Here is a 22,249-nt window from a genome sequence, read left to right as displayed (position 1 = left end):
CCAGTTTTCTTCTCCAAACCCTGAAAAACTGCTCTTAGGTATTTTAGAATAAGGATGTTAACCAAAAAAATACAAGTACAGGATCGCACCAAAAAAAAACAATTACTGCCTGAAAAATTTGATTGAAGAAACTCTGGAAGAGGTGCTTGCTTTACTTCAATATCCCTAAAAATTACAAGTACAGGGCCGTATTTAAAAATAGCTGACTACCCCAAAAAAACTTTACATTATCGCCAATGACTCTTAAAAGTTCTAGGCATCCTAAAGATCACAAAAAAAATTAAAAGTACAGGACCGAATTGAAAAAAAAAATCACTGTCTATATCTGGAACAGTCGAGGAATTTTTTTTGTTAATTTTTGAGCTCTACGATAACGTCGTATCCTTTTTTTTCTGGAATATGTCAGAAATCCCTGGAAATGTTTCTTTAAAATAAAAATCAAAGGCACGGGATTTAAAAAAATACTGCCTGGAAAATCTTTTTTGCTAAATATTCAAGCAAATTACAGGTATAGGGACGTATTAAAAAAATACGACCCTGTACTCTTAATTTAACTTCAAGGTTCTCTTAAAGGCATTTTTTTCTCTAAAATTACCTGAAAAAAAATAGATGCGTGATAGATACATCACTGAAAAAAAATTCCAGGGCCGTATTTAAAAAATAGAGACGTTTTTTTTGGTTTCCTAAAAAAGGTAATTCTCCGCGGTTTTGCGAATTTATCCCGACAAAATTAAGTACATACAATACGCCCCTGCTTTTAAGGCATCTGAGATATCAAAGGAAGACAAAGCAACCAGGGTCGAATTAGTAATAAAGGATGACCGTCCAAAATTTATTATTTTAGTGAAAATCAAAGAACAGAAGCATGTTTTTATTAGCGACATAAATTATGGTTGCTTTACTTGTGTGAAAATCAGCATAAAAAACTCATTAATAAATATATTTGGGTACTGGTAATGAAACTCTACCTTGCAAGCATTAATTTTCCAACAAATATGATGACAAATTAACGGAAAACCCTAATATTTAATTTCCCCACAATTGTGACTACGTGCCACAAGTCAAATTTAAAAGCAATAATTGTCTCATTTAATTTTTGGAACTGTTCCTAAATTACAAACTCCTTCCGAAAATCGCTCTATTATTCTCATATGTCCTCGGCCAAAAATCGCTTTTCCGCTTAAAAAAACATTTTCCCAGTAACCGTCCGGGTAAATTTCCATCCAAGACCATTTTGTTAAACGATGCTGAACGTTCCTTCTTATTTTCATTTATTATTAAACGGTGGCGCCCGATCCAGGAAACTGGCAACTCAAGGCAGAGAAAATTTAATTTTAGACGTACGTATGTACGCTCGCGAGATTTTTCCCAATTTCCACGATTGTCTGTCAGTGCATTTTTAACAAAACGGACTCGATTGCTTTTGGGGTTTCCCGTCGTCCCTTCGAGAGTTTTCGCAGGAATTTTCCAAATGCATTTTAATACGCAACAAAACAATAATATTTTGATTTGTTATCATATAAGAGTCACCAACTGCGACTGTCGCGATAATCGTTTTTTTTCCCTTGATTTACTACGATAGTGAAAACCCAATTTCCCTGAACAACGTCGCAAATTTTGGTGTTGTTTATATTAGTCATACTGCGTACAAAACGTTATAGTCAGGTGATTTGTTTTGAGGAACGCGTTTGTGAAAATCACTTATGATCCTATCACTTTATCATTTTTAATTGGCATGCCATAAGAGAAAAAGCTGCCATGTAAACCTATGCTAATGTAGCCATAAATATATATTTTTTTTACAATAAATTTTTAATGAATCATAAAACAATGTGGATTAAGTAAATCAAAATTCAGGGTAATGCTTGCTCAGGTTCGCATAATGGAAGTCTCAGAGAGTGATAAGGTATCATAAATTAATGAAAATGACTGAATAAGAGTAATTTGATTAGTGGGAGGCTCTGTAAAGAATTGACGAGAATAATATTATTCATCAAAGATTATACAGATTTTTTTATCGAAAACCCTGGTAAAAAACCGCCAAAGTTTTTTTTTAATACGGCCCTGTACATAAAGAGTAGACATTTTATATACGTTTTTTATTCCTGATGAGTGAGTTTTAGTTTGACCATCTGGAACAATATGTTTATCATTCAGTTAGTCCCTTAAACAATAATTAATAGTTCATTTTAGGCACCTGGAATCTCTTTAAATAAATATTTTCCTATTCCAGGCCTTCGACAATTTAAATGGTCTACCTAGAATGAAATTTAAAAAATTGCTGGATTCTAATTTTATTAATGAAATTAAAGAAACATTTTAGGCAGTTTAGCCAAATAATAAGAAACGAATCAAATGAAATAAAATACTCTAATGCGTCGAATTTCCCTAGTTTCACTATGTGAATTAATAAAACACGTTATTTAATTTATGTGGGCATAACTTAAATGGACATGATGGACAATTTTATATATATTTTTTCCCATTTTAGTTGAGCTGCAGTTTTGACTCAACTGCCTGGAATATGTTTGTTATTAACTTATTTCAGGCCTTTAACCAATGTATATGCGTATATATATATTTTCTTTAATATCAGGCAGTAAAAAAAGGCAAATTATTTCATTCAAATTAATAATTAATACTTTATTCCAGGCAGTTTGGACTTTTTAATTAATTTTTTATTTAGGATCTTAAGGATCCAGATTCTTTCGCAGATATATTTGTAAAAATCCTAATTTTTCGAAATTCTGGTGTCAAAAATGAAAAAAATATTCAAGATTTTTTGGGGTAGTCAGTTTTTTTTAAATACAACCCTGTATTTGTAATTTTTATGGATATTAAAGTAGAGGAAACAGCTTTTTTAGGATTTTTTTATAATAAATTTCTTAGGCACCAAAAGTTTTTTTTTGATGAGGTTAAGTTACATGCAAAAAAATGTATTAAGATCCCAGGGTCGTATTGAAAAAAATGCCTTGAAAAATGTCTTTTAAAACCTTGGAAAATTATATTAGTACAGAGCCGTCCTTTGACTGCTTGGAAAAGCTCAGAATATTCTGAATTTTTATTTAATTTTATTGATAATTAAAAACAATAAAAAAGTACAGAGTCGGATTTGCAAAAAAATCTACTGCCTGGAAAAAAGGATTCCTTTTAGAGAATTTGATTGTTCATCAAAAAAAATAATAGATACAGGGGCGTATTTAAAAAAAATTATCAAGCGAAAATAAATTAACAAAAATGGAGTGCCTGGAAAAATTGAAAGAATTATTTTCGGTTTTTTTCCTTGGATAGTATCGGAAAAATCTGGAAAATATTTTTTTGCGCATACTTATGATCAAAAAATAAATTACAGTTTTCTTAAAGAGCCTGGAAAAGTCCGTTTCTTTAATATTCACAAAAATTCCAAGCACAGGGTCTTTTGGTTCGGTAAAGGTTTCTTTTCACTTTTTTCCTGAATAATTTCTTCTTTTTTTTTTACTCTTTTGTCATCTTCTACTTATTTAACAATATGCATCAATATCTTCAAAACACTGGAAAAACCTCTTTTTGGAACAACAAAAATGCTAAAAATCAATCCTAAAATTTACAGGTACAGGGCTGTACTTTGCCTGGAAAAATTTAAAACTTTATTACGGGCGATTCTTTCTAGACTATCTTTGAAAGAGTTGCATCCAAAAAAAATTGTGTAAGAAGTCAGGATCGTATTTCACAAAAAGCTTTTACTACCGGTAAATGTATTTTAAAACCTTGGCAAATTACGCGTATTTTAACTACCTGGAAAATCAAGGATTTTTTATTAATTTCTTGACAATTAAAAACAATATATAAAAAGTACAGTCATATTTACAAAAAAATACTGCCTGAAATTTTTGTTACACAAGTTTGATATTTCCGCTTTAAAAGCCGTCATCAGCTTGGTTTTTTTAATGCGGTCCTGTATTTTTTTTTGATTTTTTAACAGCTTCAAAATCCCTTAAAACAAGATTTTTTTTGCATGATTTTCAAAAAAACGTGGATTCTAAGGATCTAAAAAAAGTGGAAAGTAAGTACAGGATCGTATTTAAAAAAGAAACTTAATATTATTTTGTCTTTAGGGGTCATCTCGATTAGATTTTTATAAATCCGATGCTGGATCTTTTTTTTTCAATTTTTGCCACTTTTTATAATTCTTTTTTTGAGATTTTCTGATAATTATTTAAAGAGTACAGAGTCGTATTTAGAAAAAACGTTTACTGTCTAAATGGCTTAAAAGCCCTAGAAACACCACTTATAGTGATAAAAAAAAATTATGATAAAGTTTACAGGTACAGGAACGTATTTTGACCGCCTGGAAAAATAGGAAAACTTTTGTATATATCGATTTTATTCCGAAATATATCTCGAAAAGTTAGATCCAAAAAAAGCACAGGGCCGTATTTAAATGAAGCTCTTACTACCTGAAAAATGTCTTTGTTGAAACCTTGACAAATTACACTTATAGGCACTTATAGGCGTAATTTGATTACCTGAAATTTTGGATATTTTATTAAATTTTTTGACAATTTTGACAATTAGGGTCTAATTTAAGAATGAACTGGAAAATTATTCGTGTTTAAGGACCATCATCAACTAGATTTTGATAAGTCCAATGCTGGTTAATTTTTTGTCAATTTTTGCCGCTTTTTTCCTTTTTCGCTTGAGATCTTGAGTTTTGAACTTAAGGTTTGAACCGAAATAAAAATCCTTTAAAGAGTACAGGGTCTTATTTAGAAAAAAAGCTTTTACTGTATAAATGTCTTTAAAACCTTGGATACTTTTAAATACATAGAATATATAAAAATGTATTGATTGAGATATTTAAAAAATAAATTTGTTTTTTTTTTAAATAACTCTTATATAACCCTTTATATACGAGGGCGGGTCAATAAGTCCGTAACTTTTTGGATAAAAGACAGGTTTTTATATAAAAAGTTATTTTATTTTTCAACATAGTCTCCTTTGAGTTCTATACACTTCCAACGTTTCTCCAATTTTTTTATCCCTTCGGAGAAATATGATTTGTCGAGGTCATCAAAATAGGCATTTGTTTGAGAGATGATTTCGTCGTTGGAGTCAAATCTCTTTCCGCCGAGCCATTTCTTTAAGTTTGGAAATAGGAAATAGTCACTGGGGGCTAAATCTGGAGAATAGGGCGGATGAGGAAGTAATTCGTAACCTTATTCATGGATTTTTGCCATGGAAACTGCACATGTGTGGACCCTTGCATTGTCCTGGTGGAAAAGAACTTTTTTTTGGCCAAATGTGGTCTTTTTTCTTTCAGTTCCTCATTGAATCTATCCAATAAGTTGGTATAATATTCTTCATTGATTGTTTTTCCCTTTTGAAGATAGTCAATGTGGATTATACCGCGTGCATCCCAAAAAACGGTCGCTTTATTGGCTGACAAACCCACCTTTGCCTTCTTGGGTGCCGATTCACCCCGAGAAATCCACTGTTTTGACTGCTGTTTGGTCTCCGGCGTGTTGTGGTGGATCCACCTTTAGTCCACGGTGACGAAACGACGCAAAAATTCGTCCATATTGCGGTTGAATAACGCCAAACACTCCTAGGAAATTGTCACACGGTTGCGTTTGTGGTCGATTGTGAGCAAACGCGGCACCCATCTTGCGGAAAGCTTTCTCATACCCTAAGGATCATTCAAAATTGAAACTACTGAACCATGTGACATGCCTATGGCTTCCACAATCTCTCTCACTTTCAATCTCCGATCGGCTAAAACCATATCGTGAATTTTTTCGATTGTTTTGGATGTAGAGACCTCGACTGGGCGTCCAGAACGTTCGGCATCTTCCGTGCTTGTACAGCCACATCGAAATTCAGTAAACCACTTCTTTACCATGGAAATGGATGGTGCAGAGTCCCCATAATATTTATCAAGCTTAGCCTTGGTTTGAATGATGGTTTTTTTCCGTAAAAAATTCACGAACGAAATTCACTTTTTTCCATTTTCTTCTCAAAACGAGTGGTAGTCTGCTATCAACAGCTGTCAAACACAAACTAAATGACGCAGCTTGTTCAAAGTGACTGACAGTTCTCTATTGACAGGAGCAGAGTTGCCTTTTCCATTAAAGGGCGGGAAATTCAAAAAGTCACGGACTTATTGACCCGCCCTCGTATTTAGGCAAAATTCCTTATATGACCTTTCTGGTCAAAAATTAAAAGCTACGTTTGCCTTGCATCTTTTAAAATTTTTTAAAAATCAATTTATTAAGAGTTATTGAAGAAATTAAAAATGAGATTTTTCTTTTTCATATAACTCACTAAATATTAATCTTACGCAAAAACTTTTAAAATAAAACAAATTGTTTTTTTGATTTCCTACAAAAAAGCTTTAATAAAGTTTTTTGTCAAACATATACAGGGCGAGATATTGAAGAAATAAAGGTAATTTTTGCAATAACGTTAATTATTATGGCCTATTTTAATATATCTCCCAAAAAAATGGCCTTATAATGTAACTATAACAACTTTCACATTAAAATGATAGCATCAAAAAATAATTATTCATAGATTTCTATTTTCTGCATACATTGATATACAGGGTGTCCCAATACCAAAGAACAATTTTTTTCTAAATATTTTACATTTTTCTCTAAGCTCTTTGCACACAAAAATTCGAAATATATGCCACTATAACTCGACGTCTCGTTTTTATACTTGCATCATCAATTTATTTCATGTATCTTAAATAACGACAAATCTCATGAATAAAATAAATAAAAAAAAAATAAGGACATTTAATTGAACTTTTTATAACAGCATAAACAAAATATAAATAAATTACTTCTTAAACCTATTAAAAGGATCCAAAATATCTACAACGAATAAAAAGTATAGGGACGTGTATATATTAGTATATATTAGTATATATTAGTGCCTGGAAAAATTGTAATATTTCTGAATTTTTTATACCATTTTTTTGCCTTGTTTTTTTCCCTGGATAACATCGGGAAAAACCTGGAAAATATCCTTTAATAATAATAAAGAATAAAAAAAATAACAAGAAGTACAGGGCCGTATTTAAACAATAACTGACTATCTGACTAATTTCCTTTTAAAGAAAAACCAAAAAAGTGAGTTTCTTTAATATTCACAAAAATGACAAGTACGTTATTATTTAAAAAACTGCCTGCCTGAGAAGTATTTTTTCTCATTTTTCTTGTATACATTATTCTTCTTCTTCTTCTTTTTTTCCTTATCTTCTACTAATTTTCCTCTGAACACTTTCTCAAATATCTCTGTGATCCGTGAAAACTTGCCGACAACACTTGAGGAATCATAAAAGAAAGCAACTCCCTTATCTTTCATTACTAATAAATAAAACAGAAAAAGATAAAAAGCACTTTACGACTAATTCAATAGCACTTAATCCCTTCAAACAATCTGTCACCACACAGTCTACTAATAAATCAGGAGGACATATTCACCCAAATTTCCCAACCAAAAAAAACATTCCAAGAACTCCTCATACAGTAGCTGAGCATACTGAGAAAAACAGTTTTAGTTTAACCGCGTAGCTACTCTTAATTAAAAAAAAAATGAAAAATTCATATCTGAACATCGCGATACGCGATGTCGTGTCGTCACCACAATCCGTCTCTCTCTCTTATTATAAGTAGCGACCCACCGCCGCACTCCAACAGTTCAAAAACGTTCGCAGGCCGAGCTAGAACTACTACTACTACTACTACAACAGCTATTTATACTATAATAAACCGTATTACATACGCGATCGATATAGTAAAGTTTTACTTTTAAGTGTGTCTATAAAATAGTGACTTGGTCCGGCTGGTGTTTTATCGGATTTCGCTCGCGCTTTCGACAATGTTATCGTCGGCCGATGACCTGCCGGTGACCAAAAGACGCAGGGGTGTGTTGAAGAAATCGGTGTCCCAGGAGGCCTTTGAGGTGCTCAGGGTGCCCCCGAGTTCCGATAAACTGTACGAGAACGTGCCCTGGTTGAACATTATGACCGATATCGCCATTACGGCCGCCATTGCGGAAATGAAGGTGCGTTTTGAAAGGGATTTTGGTTATTTGCACCCGGTTCTATTCAGTTAGGTTTCAAAATAACGAAAGTTGTGTGCGGCCGTTTAATATATGTGGTTAACTGCGCACACTGTAAACTATTAAGATAATGAATATGCCGAAATTATTTTATTCTTGAAACAACATAAATTTCAAAGTTCCAAGTTTAGCACTCAATATGAAAAAAATTTCATAAAAAGAAATTAGTTTTCCCTTAATATAAAATCTAAAAATTCTTTTTTTTAATTAAATAAACTAACAATTATTAGAGGAGTGTAATTTATTAAAATAAATTATTTTGTTCGAAATGGAATTTAAATATTTTAAATGAATGAATAGCTCTATCAAGGAATGCATGCATTGACAATGCGGTTTTAATGTATATTGTGAGTGAAAGCTACAGTTATTTCTTTTTTTCATTTGAATAAAATAATAAATATCAGAGGCGTGTTTGTGATTTAATTGTAGAAAGAAAATATGGATAGTTTCACCCATGTTATTTTACTAGTTAATGAATATTATAAGAAGCAACTGTGTTTGTAATTTTAATTTAATGAATATTTTGGATCTTAATTTAAGAAACCTTAAAGTCATTATGCTTCAAAAATCAATGAACAGACAGAAAGTGATTTTTTTCTAAAAACAAATATGGTTATACGAACCCATTGCTAATGAATATTAAAGAGAAAGTGTGCTTGTAATTTTATTTTATATTAATAAATTTTGGTTAAAAGAAATATGAATATTTTTCCCATGTTAGTTAACGAGAATCATTAAAATAAAAAAAAATAAAAATTTATCAAAAAAGCCAAAATACTAACTTTTACATTTGAATAAAATAATAAGTATCAGACGTGTGCTTGTAATTTAATTTTAGTTTCAATCTTAAAAGAAAATATGGATATTTGCACCCATTTTATTTTAATTGTTAATGAATATCATAGGAAGGTGTGTTTGTAATTTAACCTTAATAAATATTTTGGGTCTAAATTAAAAATCCTTAGAACTAACAACTTTTTAAAAATCAATTTTTATATCTGAATATCTTATTGCAATGCATTAATGAATATCAGAAGGAAAATGAATACTTTGGCTAAAATCGAATGCTACTGAATATTAAAGAGAAAGTATGCTTTAGTGTATAGGGAAATGTGGTTATTTGCACCATGTCCACTCAATTAGGTTTAAAAAAAAAACAGTTGTGTATGATATTTTGCACACTGTAAACCATTAAATTGATAAATAATGAACGGCTATTAAGAAAAGGTGCATTCACAATGAGCATTTAATGAATATTATGACTAAAGCTAAAATTAATGAATTTTCTAAAAACAAAATAATTTTTTATCAAAAATCCTTTTTTTTTAATACGAATAAAGTAATAAATATCAGAGGCGTGTTTGTATTTTAATTTTAAAAGAAAATATGGATGTTTTCACCCATGTCATTTTACTACTACTTTAATGAGTATTTTGGCTAAAAACAAACATGGTTATATGTACCTATTCCTACTGAATAATAAATAGAAAGGGTGCCTGTAATTTTTATATCTAAATATCTCATTTCATTGAAATTAAATTAATGAATATCAGAAGGAATTTGATTAGTTTGGCTAAAATCCAATGTTGCTATTGAATAATTAATAGAAAGTATACTTTAGTGTAAAGGGAAATGTGGTTATTTGCACCATGTTCCACTCAATTAGGTTTAAAAAAAACAGTTGTGTATGATATTTTGCACACTGTAAACCATTAAATTGATAAATAATGAACGGCTATTAAGAAAAGGTGCATTCACAATGAGCATTTAATGAATATTATGACTAAAGCTAAAATTAATGAATTTTCTAAAAACAAAATCATTTTTTATTAAAAATCCTTTTTTTTTTAATACGAATAAAGTAATAAATATCAGAGGCGTGTTTGTATTTTAATTTTAAAAGAAAATATGGATGTTTTCACCCATGTCATTTTACTACTACTTTAATGAGTATTTTGGCTAAAAACAAACATGGTTATATGCACCTGTTCCTACTCAATATTAAATAGAAAGGGTGCCTGTAATTTAATTTTAATTTATAATTTTGCTATATAGTTATTTGGATATTTTCTCCCATGTTAATTAACGAATATCATTAAAATAAAAATAAAAAGTAATTTTTTGTCAGAAAAGTCAAAATCCAAGAATTTTCAAAAATAATTTTTTGAAATATCAGAGTTGTGTTTGTAATTTAATTTTAATTTTAAAAATATGGATATTTTCACCTATCTTGGTAGTGAATAAATATCATAGAAAGTTGATTATATTGTCCTTAAAACTATTCTGAACCTTTCAGAAATTAGTTTTACCGGTTCTGAAGATCTCTGTTCAGAGAACTAATAAATATCAGAAGAAGAGTAAATATTTTGGCTTAGAAGGAACATGGTTATATGCACCCATTGCTAATGAATACTAAAGAGAAAGTATGCTTGTAATTTGATTTTATTGAATATTTTATCTGAAAGGAAATATGGATATTTTCACCCATTTTACTACCTAAAGAATATCATAGGAAGCTGTTTGTAATTTAATTTTTGTCAACCTTTCAAAAATCAGTTTTTATATTCGAATTTCTCATTTCAATTATTTAATCAATATCAAAAGGAAAGTGATTATTTTGGCTAAGAACAAAGATGTTTATATGCACCTAATGTTACTGAATATTGAATGCCTGTAATTTGATTTTAATTAATAATTTAGCTAAAAAGAAACATGAACCAGAACCATTTTACTACTTAATGAATATCAGGAAGTTGAGTCTGTAATTTAATTTATTAATTAATTTTTTTTAATTAATGAATATTTTTATACATTTAAAATCCTTAAAGTTTTTGTTCGTCTGAATATGAATACTTGGGCTAAAAATAAATATGGTTATATGCACCGAATCTCGCTAAATAATAAAGAGAAAATGTGCCTCTAATTTGATTTTAACAATTATTGTCTCAAAGAGATGCCACTCATTCCATAAACCCATTTTTACATTTAAACGTATGACTAGAATTAATGAATGAATATTTAAACTGATTTTAACGAATACTCTGGTTCAAAACAGATATGGTTATATCCACTCAATATCCATCTGAACGTGTCATATTATAAATAAAATAATGAATATCAATAAGGAGGTGTGTTTGTGACCAAATATCCAATAAATATTCAATTATTCGTTGGATATTTGGTTTGAATGGCGACCTGTGACTTGTTTTTTCGATTTTCGATCGGGTTTGTCACCGCATTTAAAAGTCAAAATCGTCCGAGGAGCAACCGATTTAGAATGGAAACAATGACTAATGTTTAAACTGCATCTATAAAAAGCGCCATTAAAAATTAATTAATTAAATTTTTCAAATTAATTACTTTTTTTTTTATTATTTTCATGTTGCGTAAAAGTGCTCGAGGCCGACCAATTCGGTATTAAAAAATAACAACTATATGGTCGGTCAAAATTTAATAATTAATTAACGTGTGTAATTGTTTAATGGGCATAAATAATTAATTATTTATTACAACGGCGTAGTTAATAGAAACTGTTATAAGATCAAGGATTTATGGTAAAAAAAATATTGTTTTGAGTGAACGTTCACCTAAGCCATGACTGATTACAACACGTGTCATCTGTAAACAATTAGCCATAAGACATCGATCATCTGCACAAAAAAACCTCATCTGTGTGTCCAAAAGCTGCTCCACTGAATACCAAACCGATTGCCTTAAGCAGATGGGTGTCATCGGCAAAAAAGTGAGGCGCCAAGAAAACCGACTCGTTCTAAATTTAACCAAAGGACGAAGAAATTTTAATAAATGACCGGCATTACCGGTCGGACATGTTTATTAATTTAACGTTCAATTTGCATATTATCTTTGACCAGTATGTGTATGCAAATGGTGCGAATTTGTCGTACTTAACGCGAGATGATTAAATGCACCTCTTGTATTGCGCTTTAAAGTCTTTTTTTTATTTACCATTTATATCATTTTCCATACCGTATCGTAACAGTTGTTATTTATTGCGGTTACGTACGTTTTTATCGAAAATGAGTTTATGGTTTCTTTGATTTATCCCGGCACGAAATCACATCACGGACAGACCGAGTGGCGATTATGATTTGACGTCAATCCAATTATTGTTGCAATATATTGTTTATAGTTGCAGCAATTGTTGTAGTATAGGCAAAAAAAAGTTATTTGGTGGTGCACCGAAGTTTCAAGGATGTTTCTTGAGAGATGTTTGCTGAGGAGTAGTTTTCTTTGCAAATTTTCACTACCTAATCAAAACAAGGCAAGGAGTTTCTTCTTCCAGGCTTTTGAAGTTGTAGTTCAAGAGAAGCTACTTCAAATTGCTTGGAAGTAACCAGGAAAGGATTCTCTTTGTTTTCACCCTAATTTTTCCTTGCCAGGACATGGGCATTCAACGAATATTCCAAGAAGAATCTTTTGATGTTGTTACACTTAATTGCTGACACGGAATATTCCCTAAATGTTCCTGGAATGCACGCAAATATGTTAGAAGGTTCAAAAACATATCAAAACTTCCGGCTCGAAGGACCAAACATTCAATGTATTTTTTTCATTTAAGCATCAAAAAAGTGTTTTTACTTAGATGGCTCAAAGGACCAAAATTCTTTTTTTTTTTAATTATTAAAGTATTAAAATTAAGAAAAAAAATCCATAAATTAATTAAAACTTTCGAATTACTAGGATTTGTCACGAATTCTTTTACAAAATCGCGTTTAATTTAACATAAATCCCAAAATCAGGTTTAATTTTGACTCGAAGGGCCAAAAATTACGATTATTTCGGCTCGAAGGACCAAGAATCTAATTTCTAATAAAATTTGGGACCAAAAATTTAAAAAAAAATTAAATTTCAAGGACCAAACAGCCAATAATTCGATTTTTAACAAACTAAGGACCAAAAATGAAAACGAGACAAATTTTTGTAATCAATATAAATCTCAAATTACAAATTTAATTTTGACTCGGAATTCACGTTTCAGTTTCGGCTCTAGGGACCAAAGATCCAATATGTCCAGTTGTCAGTCTAACAAAGGCTTATCTTTACCCATTAAAAATTAATTATCTCAAAAACCACTAAAGATAAAATTATGGAACAAAATGCGTTAGAATGAGAAAAGTATGTTCTATAAATGTTGTTTATGGTGCAAAGCAGTTTAGGCAAAACTTTTTTAGTTATCTCGCCCCTAGTCGAGTGTCAACTCGACTAGGGTTGACTTGGTTGGTTGACGACTCTAAAGGACATTTGTCTAAAACGGACCTACTCATACTAAGAATTAATTATGTCAAAATCTACCAAAGATAACATTATGAAACAAATTGTGCTGGATTAAGAAGAAAGGGTCCTACAAATATTATTTATAGTGCAAAACAATACAGGCAAAACTTTTCCAGTTATTCCTCTCCTAGTCGAGTTGACAGTCTAAAGAATATTTATCTCCAACGGACCTTCTCCTCACTAAAAATTTATTATCTCAAAAACTACTAAACATAAAACTATAAAACAAATTGCGTTAGATTAACAAAACAATATTCTACAAATGTTGCTTATGTTGCAAGGCAGTCCAGGGAAAACTTTTCTAGTTATCTCGCTCCTAGTCGAGTGGACAGTCTAACGGACGTTTATTATTTTTATTTATATTTAATTTCGACTCGAAGGACCAAAAATAAAAATTTTCTAGACAATTTATATTTTGCCAAATCACAATTGTTTCGGCTCGAAGGACCAAAAATCCCATATTTAATAAAATTTAGGAGCAAAAGATAACAATTTTAAACTGCAAGGACCAAATAATCAAATTTTAAGAGCTAAAAATGAAAAAAAATTTTTTTAATAACCATGTTTAAATCCCACTTAGATATTATAGATTTAAAAAAAAAATTGCAATTATCAGAATGCACGTTTCAATTCCGGCTCTAAGGACCAAAAATCCATATGCAGTCTAAGAGAAGCTTATCTCTAACCATTAAAAATGAATTATTTCAAAAACCACTAAAGATAAAATTATGAAACAAATTGCGTTAGAATGAGAAAAGAGTATTCTACAAATGTTGCTTATAGTGCAAAGCAGTCCAGATAAAAGTTTCCAAGTTATTTGACAAATTCAGATGACAATTCAACGGTCGTTTCTCTTGACCCGACCCACACCCACTAAAAATTGATTATCTTAAAAACCATTAGAGATAGAATGATAAGACAAATTGCGTTAGATTAAGAAAAGAGTGTTCTATAAATATGGTGTATCATGCAAACCATTACAAATAAAAATTGTTAATTTGTTTAACTTTAGTTGACGATGTCTCAAGAACGTTTACAACTTAAATTCCATTCATATGAACATTTTCAATTAACCAGCTCGAAGGACCAAAAAAAAAGAGAAATAATCAATTAGGGCTCCAATGGTTTTTGCGTATCGAAACCTACAAACGACCTTAAAACAACTAATTACATAAAAACCAATTTACCGCGTCTTATCAGCGAAAAAAAAAACAATCCGACCTAATCTCCTGTATGCAGGCACTAAAGCACTCGCTAAATTTACATTGGCATTACGATCGCCATCTGTTTTGTAAAAAAGCCAGCGGTGTTAGCTTATCTTGTCACCAACAATGGCAGGAGACATCAAAATGTGATTTTCGGGATTAGATGAGCAAATTTGAAATGCGTAAATAACCGTAAAGATAAGACACTCAACTCGGGATTTCAATGCTTAGTCGCACTCAAGACACGTAGATACAATAAAAACATTAAAATGCCACCCTGTTTCTCTTTGGATGTACATTTAACTCAGTACCCAAAAAAAGTTGGTAAATATTCTTTGCACACCCCCCTCTAATAAAACCTGTGAACATCAAACTAACTATAAATCGTCTGTTTCAGTTCAAACGTATGCTAAACAAGGAACTGTCTCACTTCTCGGAGTCGAGTCGTTCCGGCAACCAGATTTCGGAGTACATCTGCTCCACCTTCTTGGACAAACAGCAGGAATTGGACATACCGTCCGTGATCCGGATCGATGAGGCCCAGGAGGCCCCCAAGGGGGGCACACCGAGGGTGGAACGTCCCCGTGCCCCAACCACCATGTCCCAGATATCCGGGGTGAACCGGAAACTGTGCCACACCAACTCGTTTACCGGGGAACGTTTACCCACTTATGGAGTGGACACTCCTTTTGAGGAGGAATTAGGTAAGGAGACACTTCTTCTTTATAGTTAGTACGAACATCATTTAGGGATCTAATTATTCCTGGTGCTTTATTGAAGACAAGTATTTGGATTTTTTGGATTTGGTCATAATTTCAAGTTCATTGGAACTCAATAACTCAAATTCGAAAGGTCCAAACCGCTTGAAATTTTCGGAACTAAAAGATCAATGATGGCTTAAGAGCTGTATAGATTTTGGAGAAGATACATATACAGGAAGGGTTGTTATGAGCCAACAAAAATCAGGAAAAAAAAATTTCACAAATCCTGAAAATTTCAGTTTTTTGTCCAGTTTTCAGTGATTACCCCTAAGAGTCAAACCCAATTTTTGAACAGAACTGGACAAAAAGCTCAATAATTCCAAAACTATAGCTCCGATAGATTTAAACCCAAGGAAACATTTTTCAAGAACATTCTTCTGAACACCATGCTCTTAATTTCACGACAGTGCTTCCAATAATTTGTGAGATTTTAAAGATTGAAGGGAATAGTGTCAAATTCTTTGGAACACAATAACTCAAATTCCAAATCTTGAAACCGCTTGAAATTTTCAGGACTAAAAGTCCAATGGAGGCTTGAGAGCTGTATAGATTTTTGAGGAGATCGATGTACAGAGAGTGTTGTTATGAGCCAACAAAAGTTAGAAAACAAATTCTACGAGCCCTAAAAATTTTGACTTTTTTGGGTATTCAGGGAAACATTTTAAGTGCCTCAGATAGTGTTGGACTCAGAGCAACATTTGTAAAGCCTATTCTTCTAAATATAACAAGCTTTACTTCATGAAAATGCCTTTAACAGTTTTTGAGATATCGGATCCAAAGGGAGTGATCACCTTGAAAGTCAAACCCAATTTTTTAACACAACTGGACAAAAAGCTCAATAATTCCAAAACTATAGCTCCGATAGATTTAAACCCAAGGAAACATTTTTCAAGAACATTCTTCTGAACACCATGCTCTTAATTTCACGACAGTGCTTCCAATAATTTGTGAGATTTTAAACTTTGAAGGGCATAGTGTCAAATTATTTGGAACGCAATAACTCAAATTCCAAATCTTTAAACCGCTTGAAATTTTTAGAACTAAAAGTCCAATGGATGCTTGAGAGCTGTATAGATTTTGGCGTAGATCGGTACAGAGGAAGAGTTGTTATGAATAAATAAAAGTTAGAAAAGAAATTCGACGAGTCCTGGAAATTTCAGTTTATATCAGTATATGACTGTTCTTGGTCCCGGATTTCTTACTCTAAATCTTGTTTATCCTGCAAAATTTTGATGCTTAAGAAGCCTCTTGAAGGCCATTACTTCAAACATATTTTTTTTAAAAAAGTAAAGACACCGTTGTAGAAAGGATTGGCGTTAACTTTGATAACGAACCTTAAAGTCATTTTTGTAAATAGAAATGTCCTGTAATGGCAATACGTATACATACCAGGGAGCTTTTAGGGAAATGATCAGTTGAAGAAATAATTTGATATATCAGGGCGGATTCGTCATTTCCACCGTTCCAGTAGGGAATACTTCCATACTAGAGAAATCAAAGTAGAAATCCAGAATGACTGATTGATGTATAAAAGACATAACAATAAAGTGTTAGTGAATTGAACATATAGAGAAAAGCTTTGCAACTTAAGTTTCATTCATACTCATGTTTCCATGGAATTCCTAAATTATTTTAAGCCTGGTCAAAACTCTTTATTTAAACTTCATTCATATGCCTATGCTTTCACGAATGAATCACATATTTCCCGGAAAGGACGAAATTATAATCCTATTACAAAATATCGGGACAATACCGTCTATTTTCGACCCTCTTAAGTATGCGTGACGTCAGCCCATAAAGTTTCACCATAATTGCCCTCCGGAGGGCAGGTCAAATAGAATAAAAAGTTAAACCCCATTGACGTCATCGGGGTGAAGGGGTGAAGGGCGATACTGTGGCTTTAACTTGTGTTGTACATTAATAATTGTCTGTTCTATGACGTTAAAGGTTAATGTTGGTAATACTGATACATTAATTAATGTTGGATAATGTGGGAGACAATCAAACATTCACTTTTTTGTCATTTTTACGTTTAAACTTCATAATTTCCTTACTACTTAAGATAATTACAATTAATGATATTTTGGGTTTTTAGTAATATTTGTGGTCATAACTTGGAAACCACTTAGATATTTTCAAAGTTCTTTTACATCTTTATTGTGAGAATCCTAGGGATGGATTTGAGGGTCAAAACGTCTTTGTGGGTTCAAAATTAAGGTAGCGACGGATGTTTTGGTTAGGATGGTTTTTTTTGCTATTTTTATTAACAAATTCTAACTTTGCTTGAGGATATTTCAAAAAATAATGGGCATATTTTTAAAAGGATTTTAGTCCAATAAATAGCATTGCTTGCCAAACAATTTCGTGTAAAAATGACTTTTGTACCTCAAAACCTTTTTAAATTAGGGGCAATTTCGTCCATCAAGGTCCCACAGCCATTTTTATTTATTAGCCGACATTTTTGGTCATAACATGGAAACCACTTAAGATATTTTCATAATTCTTCTACAACATTATAGTGAGATTCCTAAGGATCGATTTGAGGTTAAAAACGTTTTTATGGGTTAAAAATTGAGGTAGCTAGGGATGTTTTGGTTGGGGTAGTTCTTTTTTGCTACTTTTATTAACAAATTCTAACTTTGATGGAGAATATTTCAAGAAGTAATGGGAATATTCTTTCAAAGTTTTTAATATAAGACTTTTAGTTCTGGTCTAACAAGAAGTGATTCATTGTTAGACCAGAAATGCGTTTAATTACCCCAAAAGAATCCAGAAAGTACCTCAAGAATTTCGAGAAGCAGCTTTAAATTCTTGAAAAAAAATCTAGAAATTGTCACTTAAAAGACAATAGAAACAGCTGCAAGTACCTGGAAAACCCCCAAAAGTGACTTCAACTGCTTGCAAGTAGTCTAAAATCGAGGCTTTAAATGTCTGGAATAAACGATAAATTACTCAACATTTTATCAAAGAAACAAACAGTGGAACTGATTTTTGGTTTATTCCAGGCAGTTGAAGGAATTTCTTGCAAATCAAAATACTCCAACCCGTTTAAAAAATACGGCTTTATTTCCCTGTATAAGGTCACATTAGCAGCATTAACTGCCTGGAATCAGAAATACCTTCAACTTCTCCAAAAGAATCCAGAAAGTACCTCATGGGTTTTAAGAAGCAGCCATTGCTTGGTAGTTTGCAACTGTTACGAATTATAATCCCTTTGTATAATACAAAACAGTCAAGTATTAAGGTATTTTTTAACATCTTGTTCTATTCTTGTAACACCTTCTTCTCTTGTTATGACGAGTATTCCGAGTTTGTTGTAATTCATAAATTTATTTCTTCAGTCTGTTCTTAAGACTATAGGTTTCTTTGGTTGGTTCTTTCCAGGCTTCTTGTCTGGAAAGCAGCTTGAAAAAATGAGAATTTATTTGGAAAGCTTCAGAAATTGTATGTCAACTATCTCGGATTAGACAAAAATGGCTTCAAATGCCTGGAATAAACGATAAATTACCTGCAAATTTCACTATTAGTTTTTGAGTTAAATGATAATATCCCTTTTTTACCATCTTCATGTTTAATGGCACGTGTCCCCATCAATAAGCCAACTCTAACGCATCAATAAAAAAATCAGAAAAATCAATAGTTTTCGATCAAAAATCAAAACGAATCTTTTAATTGTTTCAGGAAAATGCTTGATGAGCATAGACAAATGGGGCGTGGACATGTTCAGGATCGGCGAACTGAGCAACGGCAGACCGTTAACCTGCGTCGCCTACACAGTGTTCACCAGCAGAGAACTTTTGAAGAACATGATGATCCCCCCGAAGACCTTCATCACCTACATGATGACCGTGGAAGACCATTACGTCAAAGAGAACCCATTTCACAATTCCCTGCATGCAGCAGACGTAGCCCAAAGTACCCACGTGCTACTGAACACCCCCGCCCTCGAGTCGGTTTTCACCCCGTTGGAAATAACTGCCGCCCTATTTGCCGCCTGTGTACACGACGTTGACCATCCAGGACTCACCAATCAGTTTCTGATCAACTCGAGCTCTGAATTGGCCATAATGTATAACGATGAGAGCGTGTTGGAGAACCACCACTTGGCGGTGGCGTTTAAGCTGCTCTCGAACGAGGGTTGCGACATTTTCTTGAACATGTCGAAGAAACAGAGACAGACGCTGAGGAAGATGGTGATCGATATGGTGCTGAGCACCGACATGTCCAAACATATGAGTTTGCTGGCAGACTTGAAGACCATGGTGGAAACGAAGAAGGTGGCCGGTAGTGGTGTTTTGTTGCTGGATAACTACACCGATAGGATTCAGGTGCTTGAGAATTTGGTGCACTGTGCCGATTTGAGTAATCCTACCAAGCCACTGCCTTTATATAGGTAAGAGTTATTTTATTATTCAAAATGTAAATGATTCAGTAAATCCTCTATATGCATGATTTATGAGAAACTTATCCTTGTACGTAAATAAGGGCTCTGGTCCTGATGGTATTCGTTCTATTCTTATTAAACACTGTGTTTGGCCACTTCTTATTATTTTTTTAATATGTCGCTTAATAGTGGCGTTATTCCAAATTTTTAAGTCAGGGCACAGGTTGCAAGTAACCAATTATAGACCCAACTTCTTTTTTTTCAGTTGTGTTGTATAAACATATATTAGTGTGTTATTTCTTTGGCTGAGCAAATTAGGTAGTTCGCTTATAATTTGAATCCTCAACTGAATAAGTAAATTAATAAGTAAATTTTTGTTACAGACTGTGGGTGGAACGTCTAATGGAAGAATTCTTCCGTCAAGGTGACAAAGAACGCGAGGCGAACATGGACATATCCCCGATGTGCGACCGTCACTCGGCCACGATCGAAAAGTCGCAGGTCGGCTTCATCGATTACATCGTGCATCCGTTGTGGGAAACGTGGGCGGATCTGGTGCATCCAGACGCCCAAGACATCCTGGACACCCTGGAGGAGAACCGGGATTGGTACCAGAGCGCCATCCCGGCCAGTCCACCGGCCGAGGAGGAGCCCGGCGGTGATTCCCAGCAACAACGTTCCGGGATCCGTTTCCAGGTGACTCTGGAAGAAGGCGACGCCGAATCGGAAACGGAATCGGCCGGCCCGATGTGACGGAAGTTGGCGGGCCTCTGCAGGAAGATCACTGAAAAAGTGACACAGTGGTGGCGCACTAGACCATAATCACAAATAAAACACAAATGAAGAAAGAGGCGCAGGCGCTCTCACGATGTTTTTAGTGTTTGTGGTGCGAGTGTGCCATGACAAGCTGCTGCTGCTGCTGCTGCCGCCCCATCTAGCGGTTTAACCAGTCGGGGTTTATTTGCGCAGGCGCAACGAACCCTTCCTCCCCCCCCACCCACATCTCTCGTGTAGCTGATAGAAGATATTCATCCTAATTAAAATGAAAATTTACCAAAAAAAAAAAAAAGACAGGGCGATATGGACTTTTATTATGCGTTTGTTTGGATGCCGCCCTGCAGCGTACTGTAGAAGAATTGAAGACTTTTTTTGAAGATGTATCCTTAGCCCCCCTCCCCCTTTGATTACCTAAATTAACGTCTACTGACTGTGCATCTGTAAATATGTCACGTGGAATTTACTGGGACATGTCTGTCAGTGTAATACTCAGTTTGTTTCTCCCAACTACCCATCCTTAAAAAAAAAACCTTTGTCCCCTCCTTCCCCCTTGTATGTATAGGTACTATGTGTCTTGTCAGCTATATAATAAATACAAAAGTAAAGCTCTCTCCATTTTAAGATTTTTTTGTTGTTTTATTTTCCCCTATAAGTAATTGGAGTATTTCGACCAAGTCAGTAAATTTAATGGCTCAAAGATCGTTCTCGCCACAATAAAATGAAGCACATTCTTAAACTAATGTATAATGCATTTCGGGTATTTTAACGACCATCCATCAGATACTAAAGCCGATTTTCAGAGTGCAATGATTGAATCTTAAATGCGTTTTTGCGATTCTGGTTTTAACCAAAGTAAGGGAATTATTCGGCTTTGGATTTGGGTTACCAAGGCCTTGAAAGCTTGGACGATTTACTGAACAATGGAAAACCTTCTACTCCTCGACATATAGTAGGCGGTAGGAGAGCGAAATTACCTCCTCGAAACTACACGGACTGTCAAGCATCTGATATAAATATCTGAAGTTTCATTAATCAAATTTCGATTTTAACAAAATTGATCTGTACTGGGATTCTTAAGTTACGATTCGACACGATTACTCGATATGAGTGATTCCATGATATGACAGATTGCTTAGTTTTTAACGATTTGTCGAGACACCCTTGGGTATATCGTATGCACCAGACGATATAGTTTCTTCCTTATTTAATACGTTCATAATGTTTCAGCATATTTTTTTAAACGTATTTGTTTCACTGATTGTTTACCAAAAGTCCTTCCATACCAGGATTTCATTAGTATATCAAGAAGCTTTCTTAAATACAACAACTAATAGATCTGATTTGACTCTATTTTCCACAACCTTCTGTTATTAATAGAGGCAGCGGAGGTAGAGTTACCATTGAATAAGCAGCTTTCGCATGTCAAGATTTTATGCCTCAGATTGTTACCAAAGAAGCATTGGACAAGATTTTAAATTTGGCATGAGCGAAACTACTGCAACTCGTTGTATCCATAAAATTACTGACAATCACCTTGCTGACCGATTCATTAATTTTCCACGAGAAATAAGTTAATAAATAAACTTTTATGGAGAGATCCAATTTCCCTGGTGTTGATTGCACCCATGTTGTCCTATTAAAACCAAAAGTGGAACACAACAAGTTTTTATGATTTTCCATAAATTCGATTATTATTTCCCAATGGGTACTGGTGGTTTTAA

General features: G+C 33.1%; 1 protein-coding gene across 13 annotated transcripts in view; it reads left to right on the top strand.

Annotated features, from left to right (window-relative positions):
* LOC126746405 (cAMP-specific 3',5'-cyclic phosphodiesterase) overlaps positions 1 to 21,154 on the top strand; it is a 415,679-nt gene extending 394,525 nt beyond the window's left edge. For 12 of the 13 annotated variants that reach the window (XM_050454656.1, XM_050454655.1, XM_050454654.1 and 9 more), the window contains 3 exons: positions 15,004 to 15,310; positions 19,049 to 19,760; positions 20,135 to 21,154. In XM_050454656.1, the coding sequence (XP_050310613.1) occupies positions 15,004 to 15,310; positions 19,049 to 19,760; positions 20,135 to 20,504 (1,389 nt within the window). In that variant the 3' untranslated portion in view covers positions 20,505 to 21,154. Of the gene's footprint in view, positions 1 to 7,678; positions 8,050 to 15,003; positions 15,311 to 19,048; positions 19,761 to 20,134 lie in introns of those variants that run through there. The other variant, XM_050454660.1, reaches the window with a different exon arrangement.
* Positions 21,155 to 22,249: the final 1,095 nt, after the last annotated feature.

The sequence above is a fragment of the Anthonomus grandis genome, chromosome 17, assembly GCF_022605725.1.
Source record: "Anthonomus grandis grandis chromosome 17, icAntGran1.3, whole genome shotgun sequence".
Lineage (NCBI taxonomy): Eukaryota > Metazoa > Arthropoda > Insecta > Coleoptera > Curculionidae > Anthonomus > Anthonomus grandis.
The sequence above is the reverse complement of the archived record's forward strand: the minus strand, read 5'-3'. Positions and strand labels throughout refer to the sequence as shown.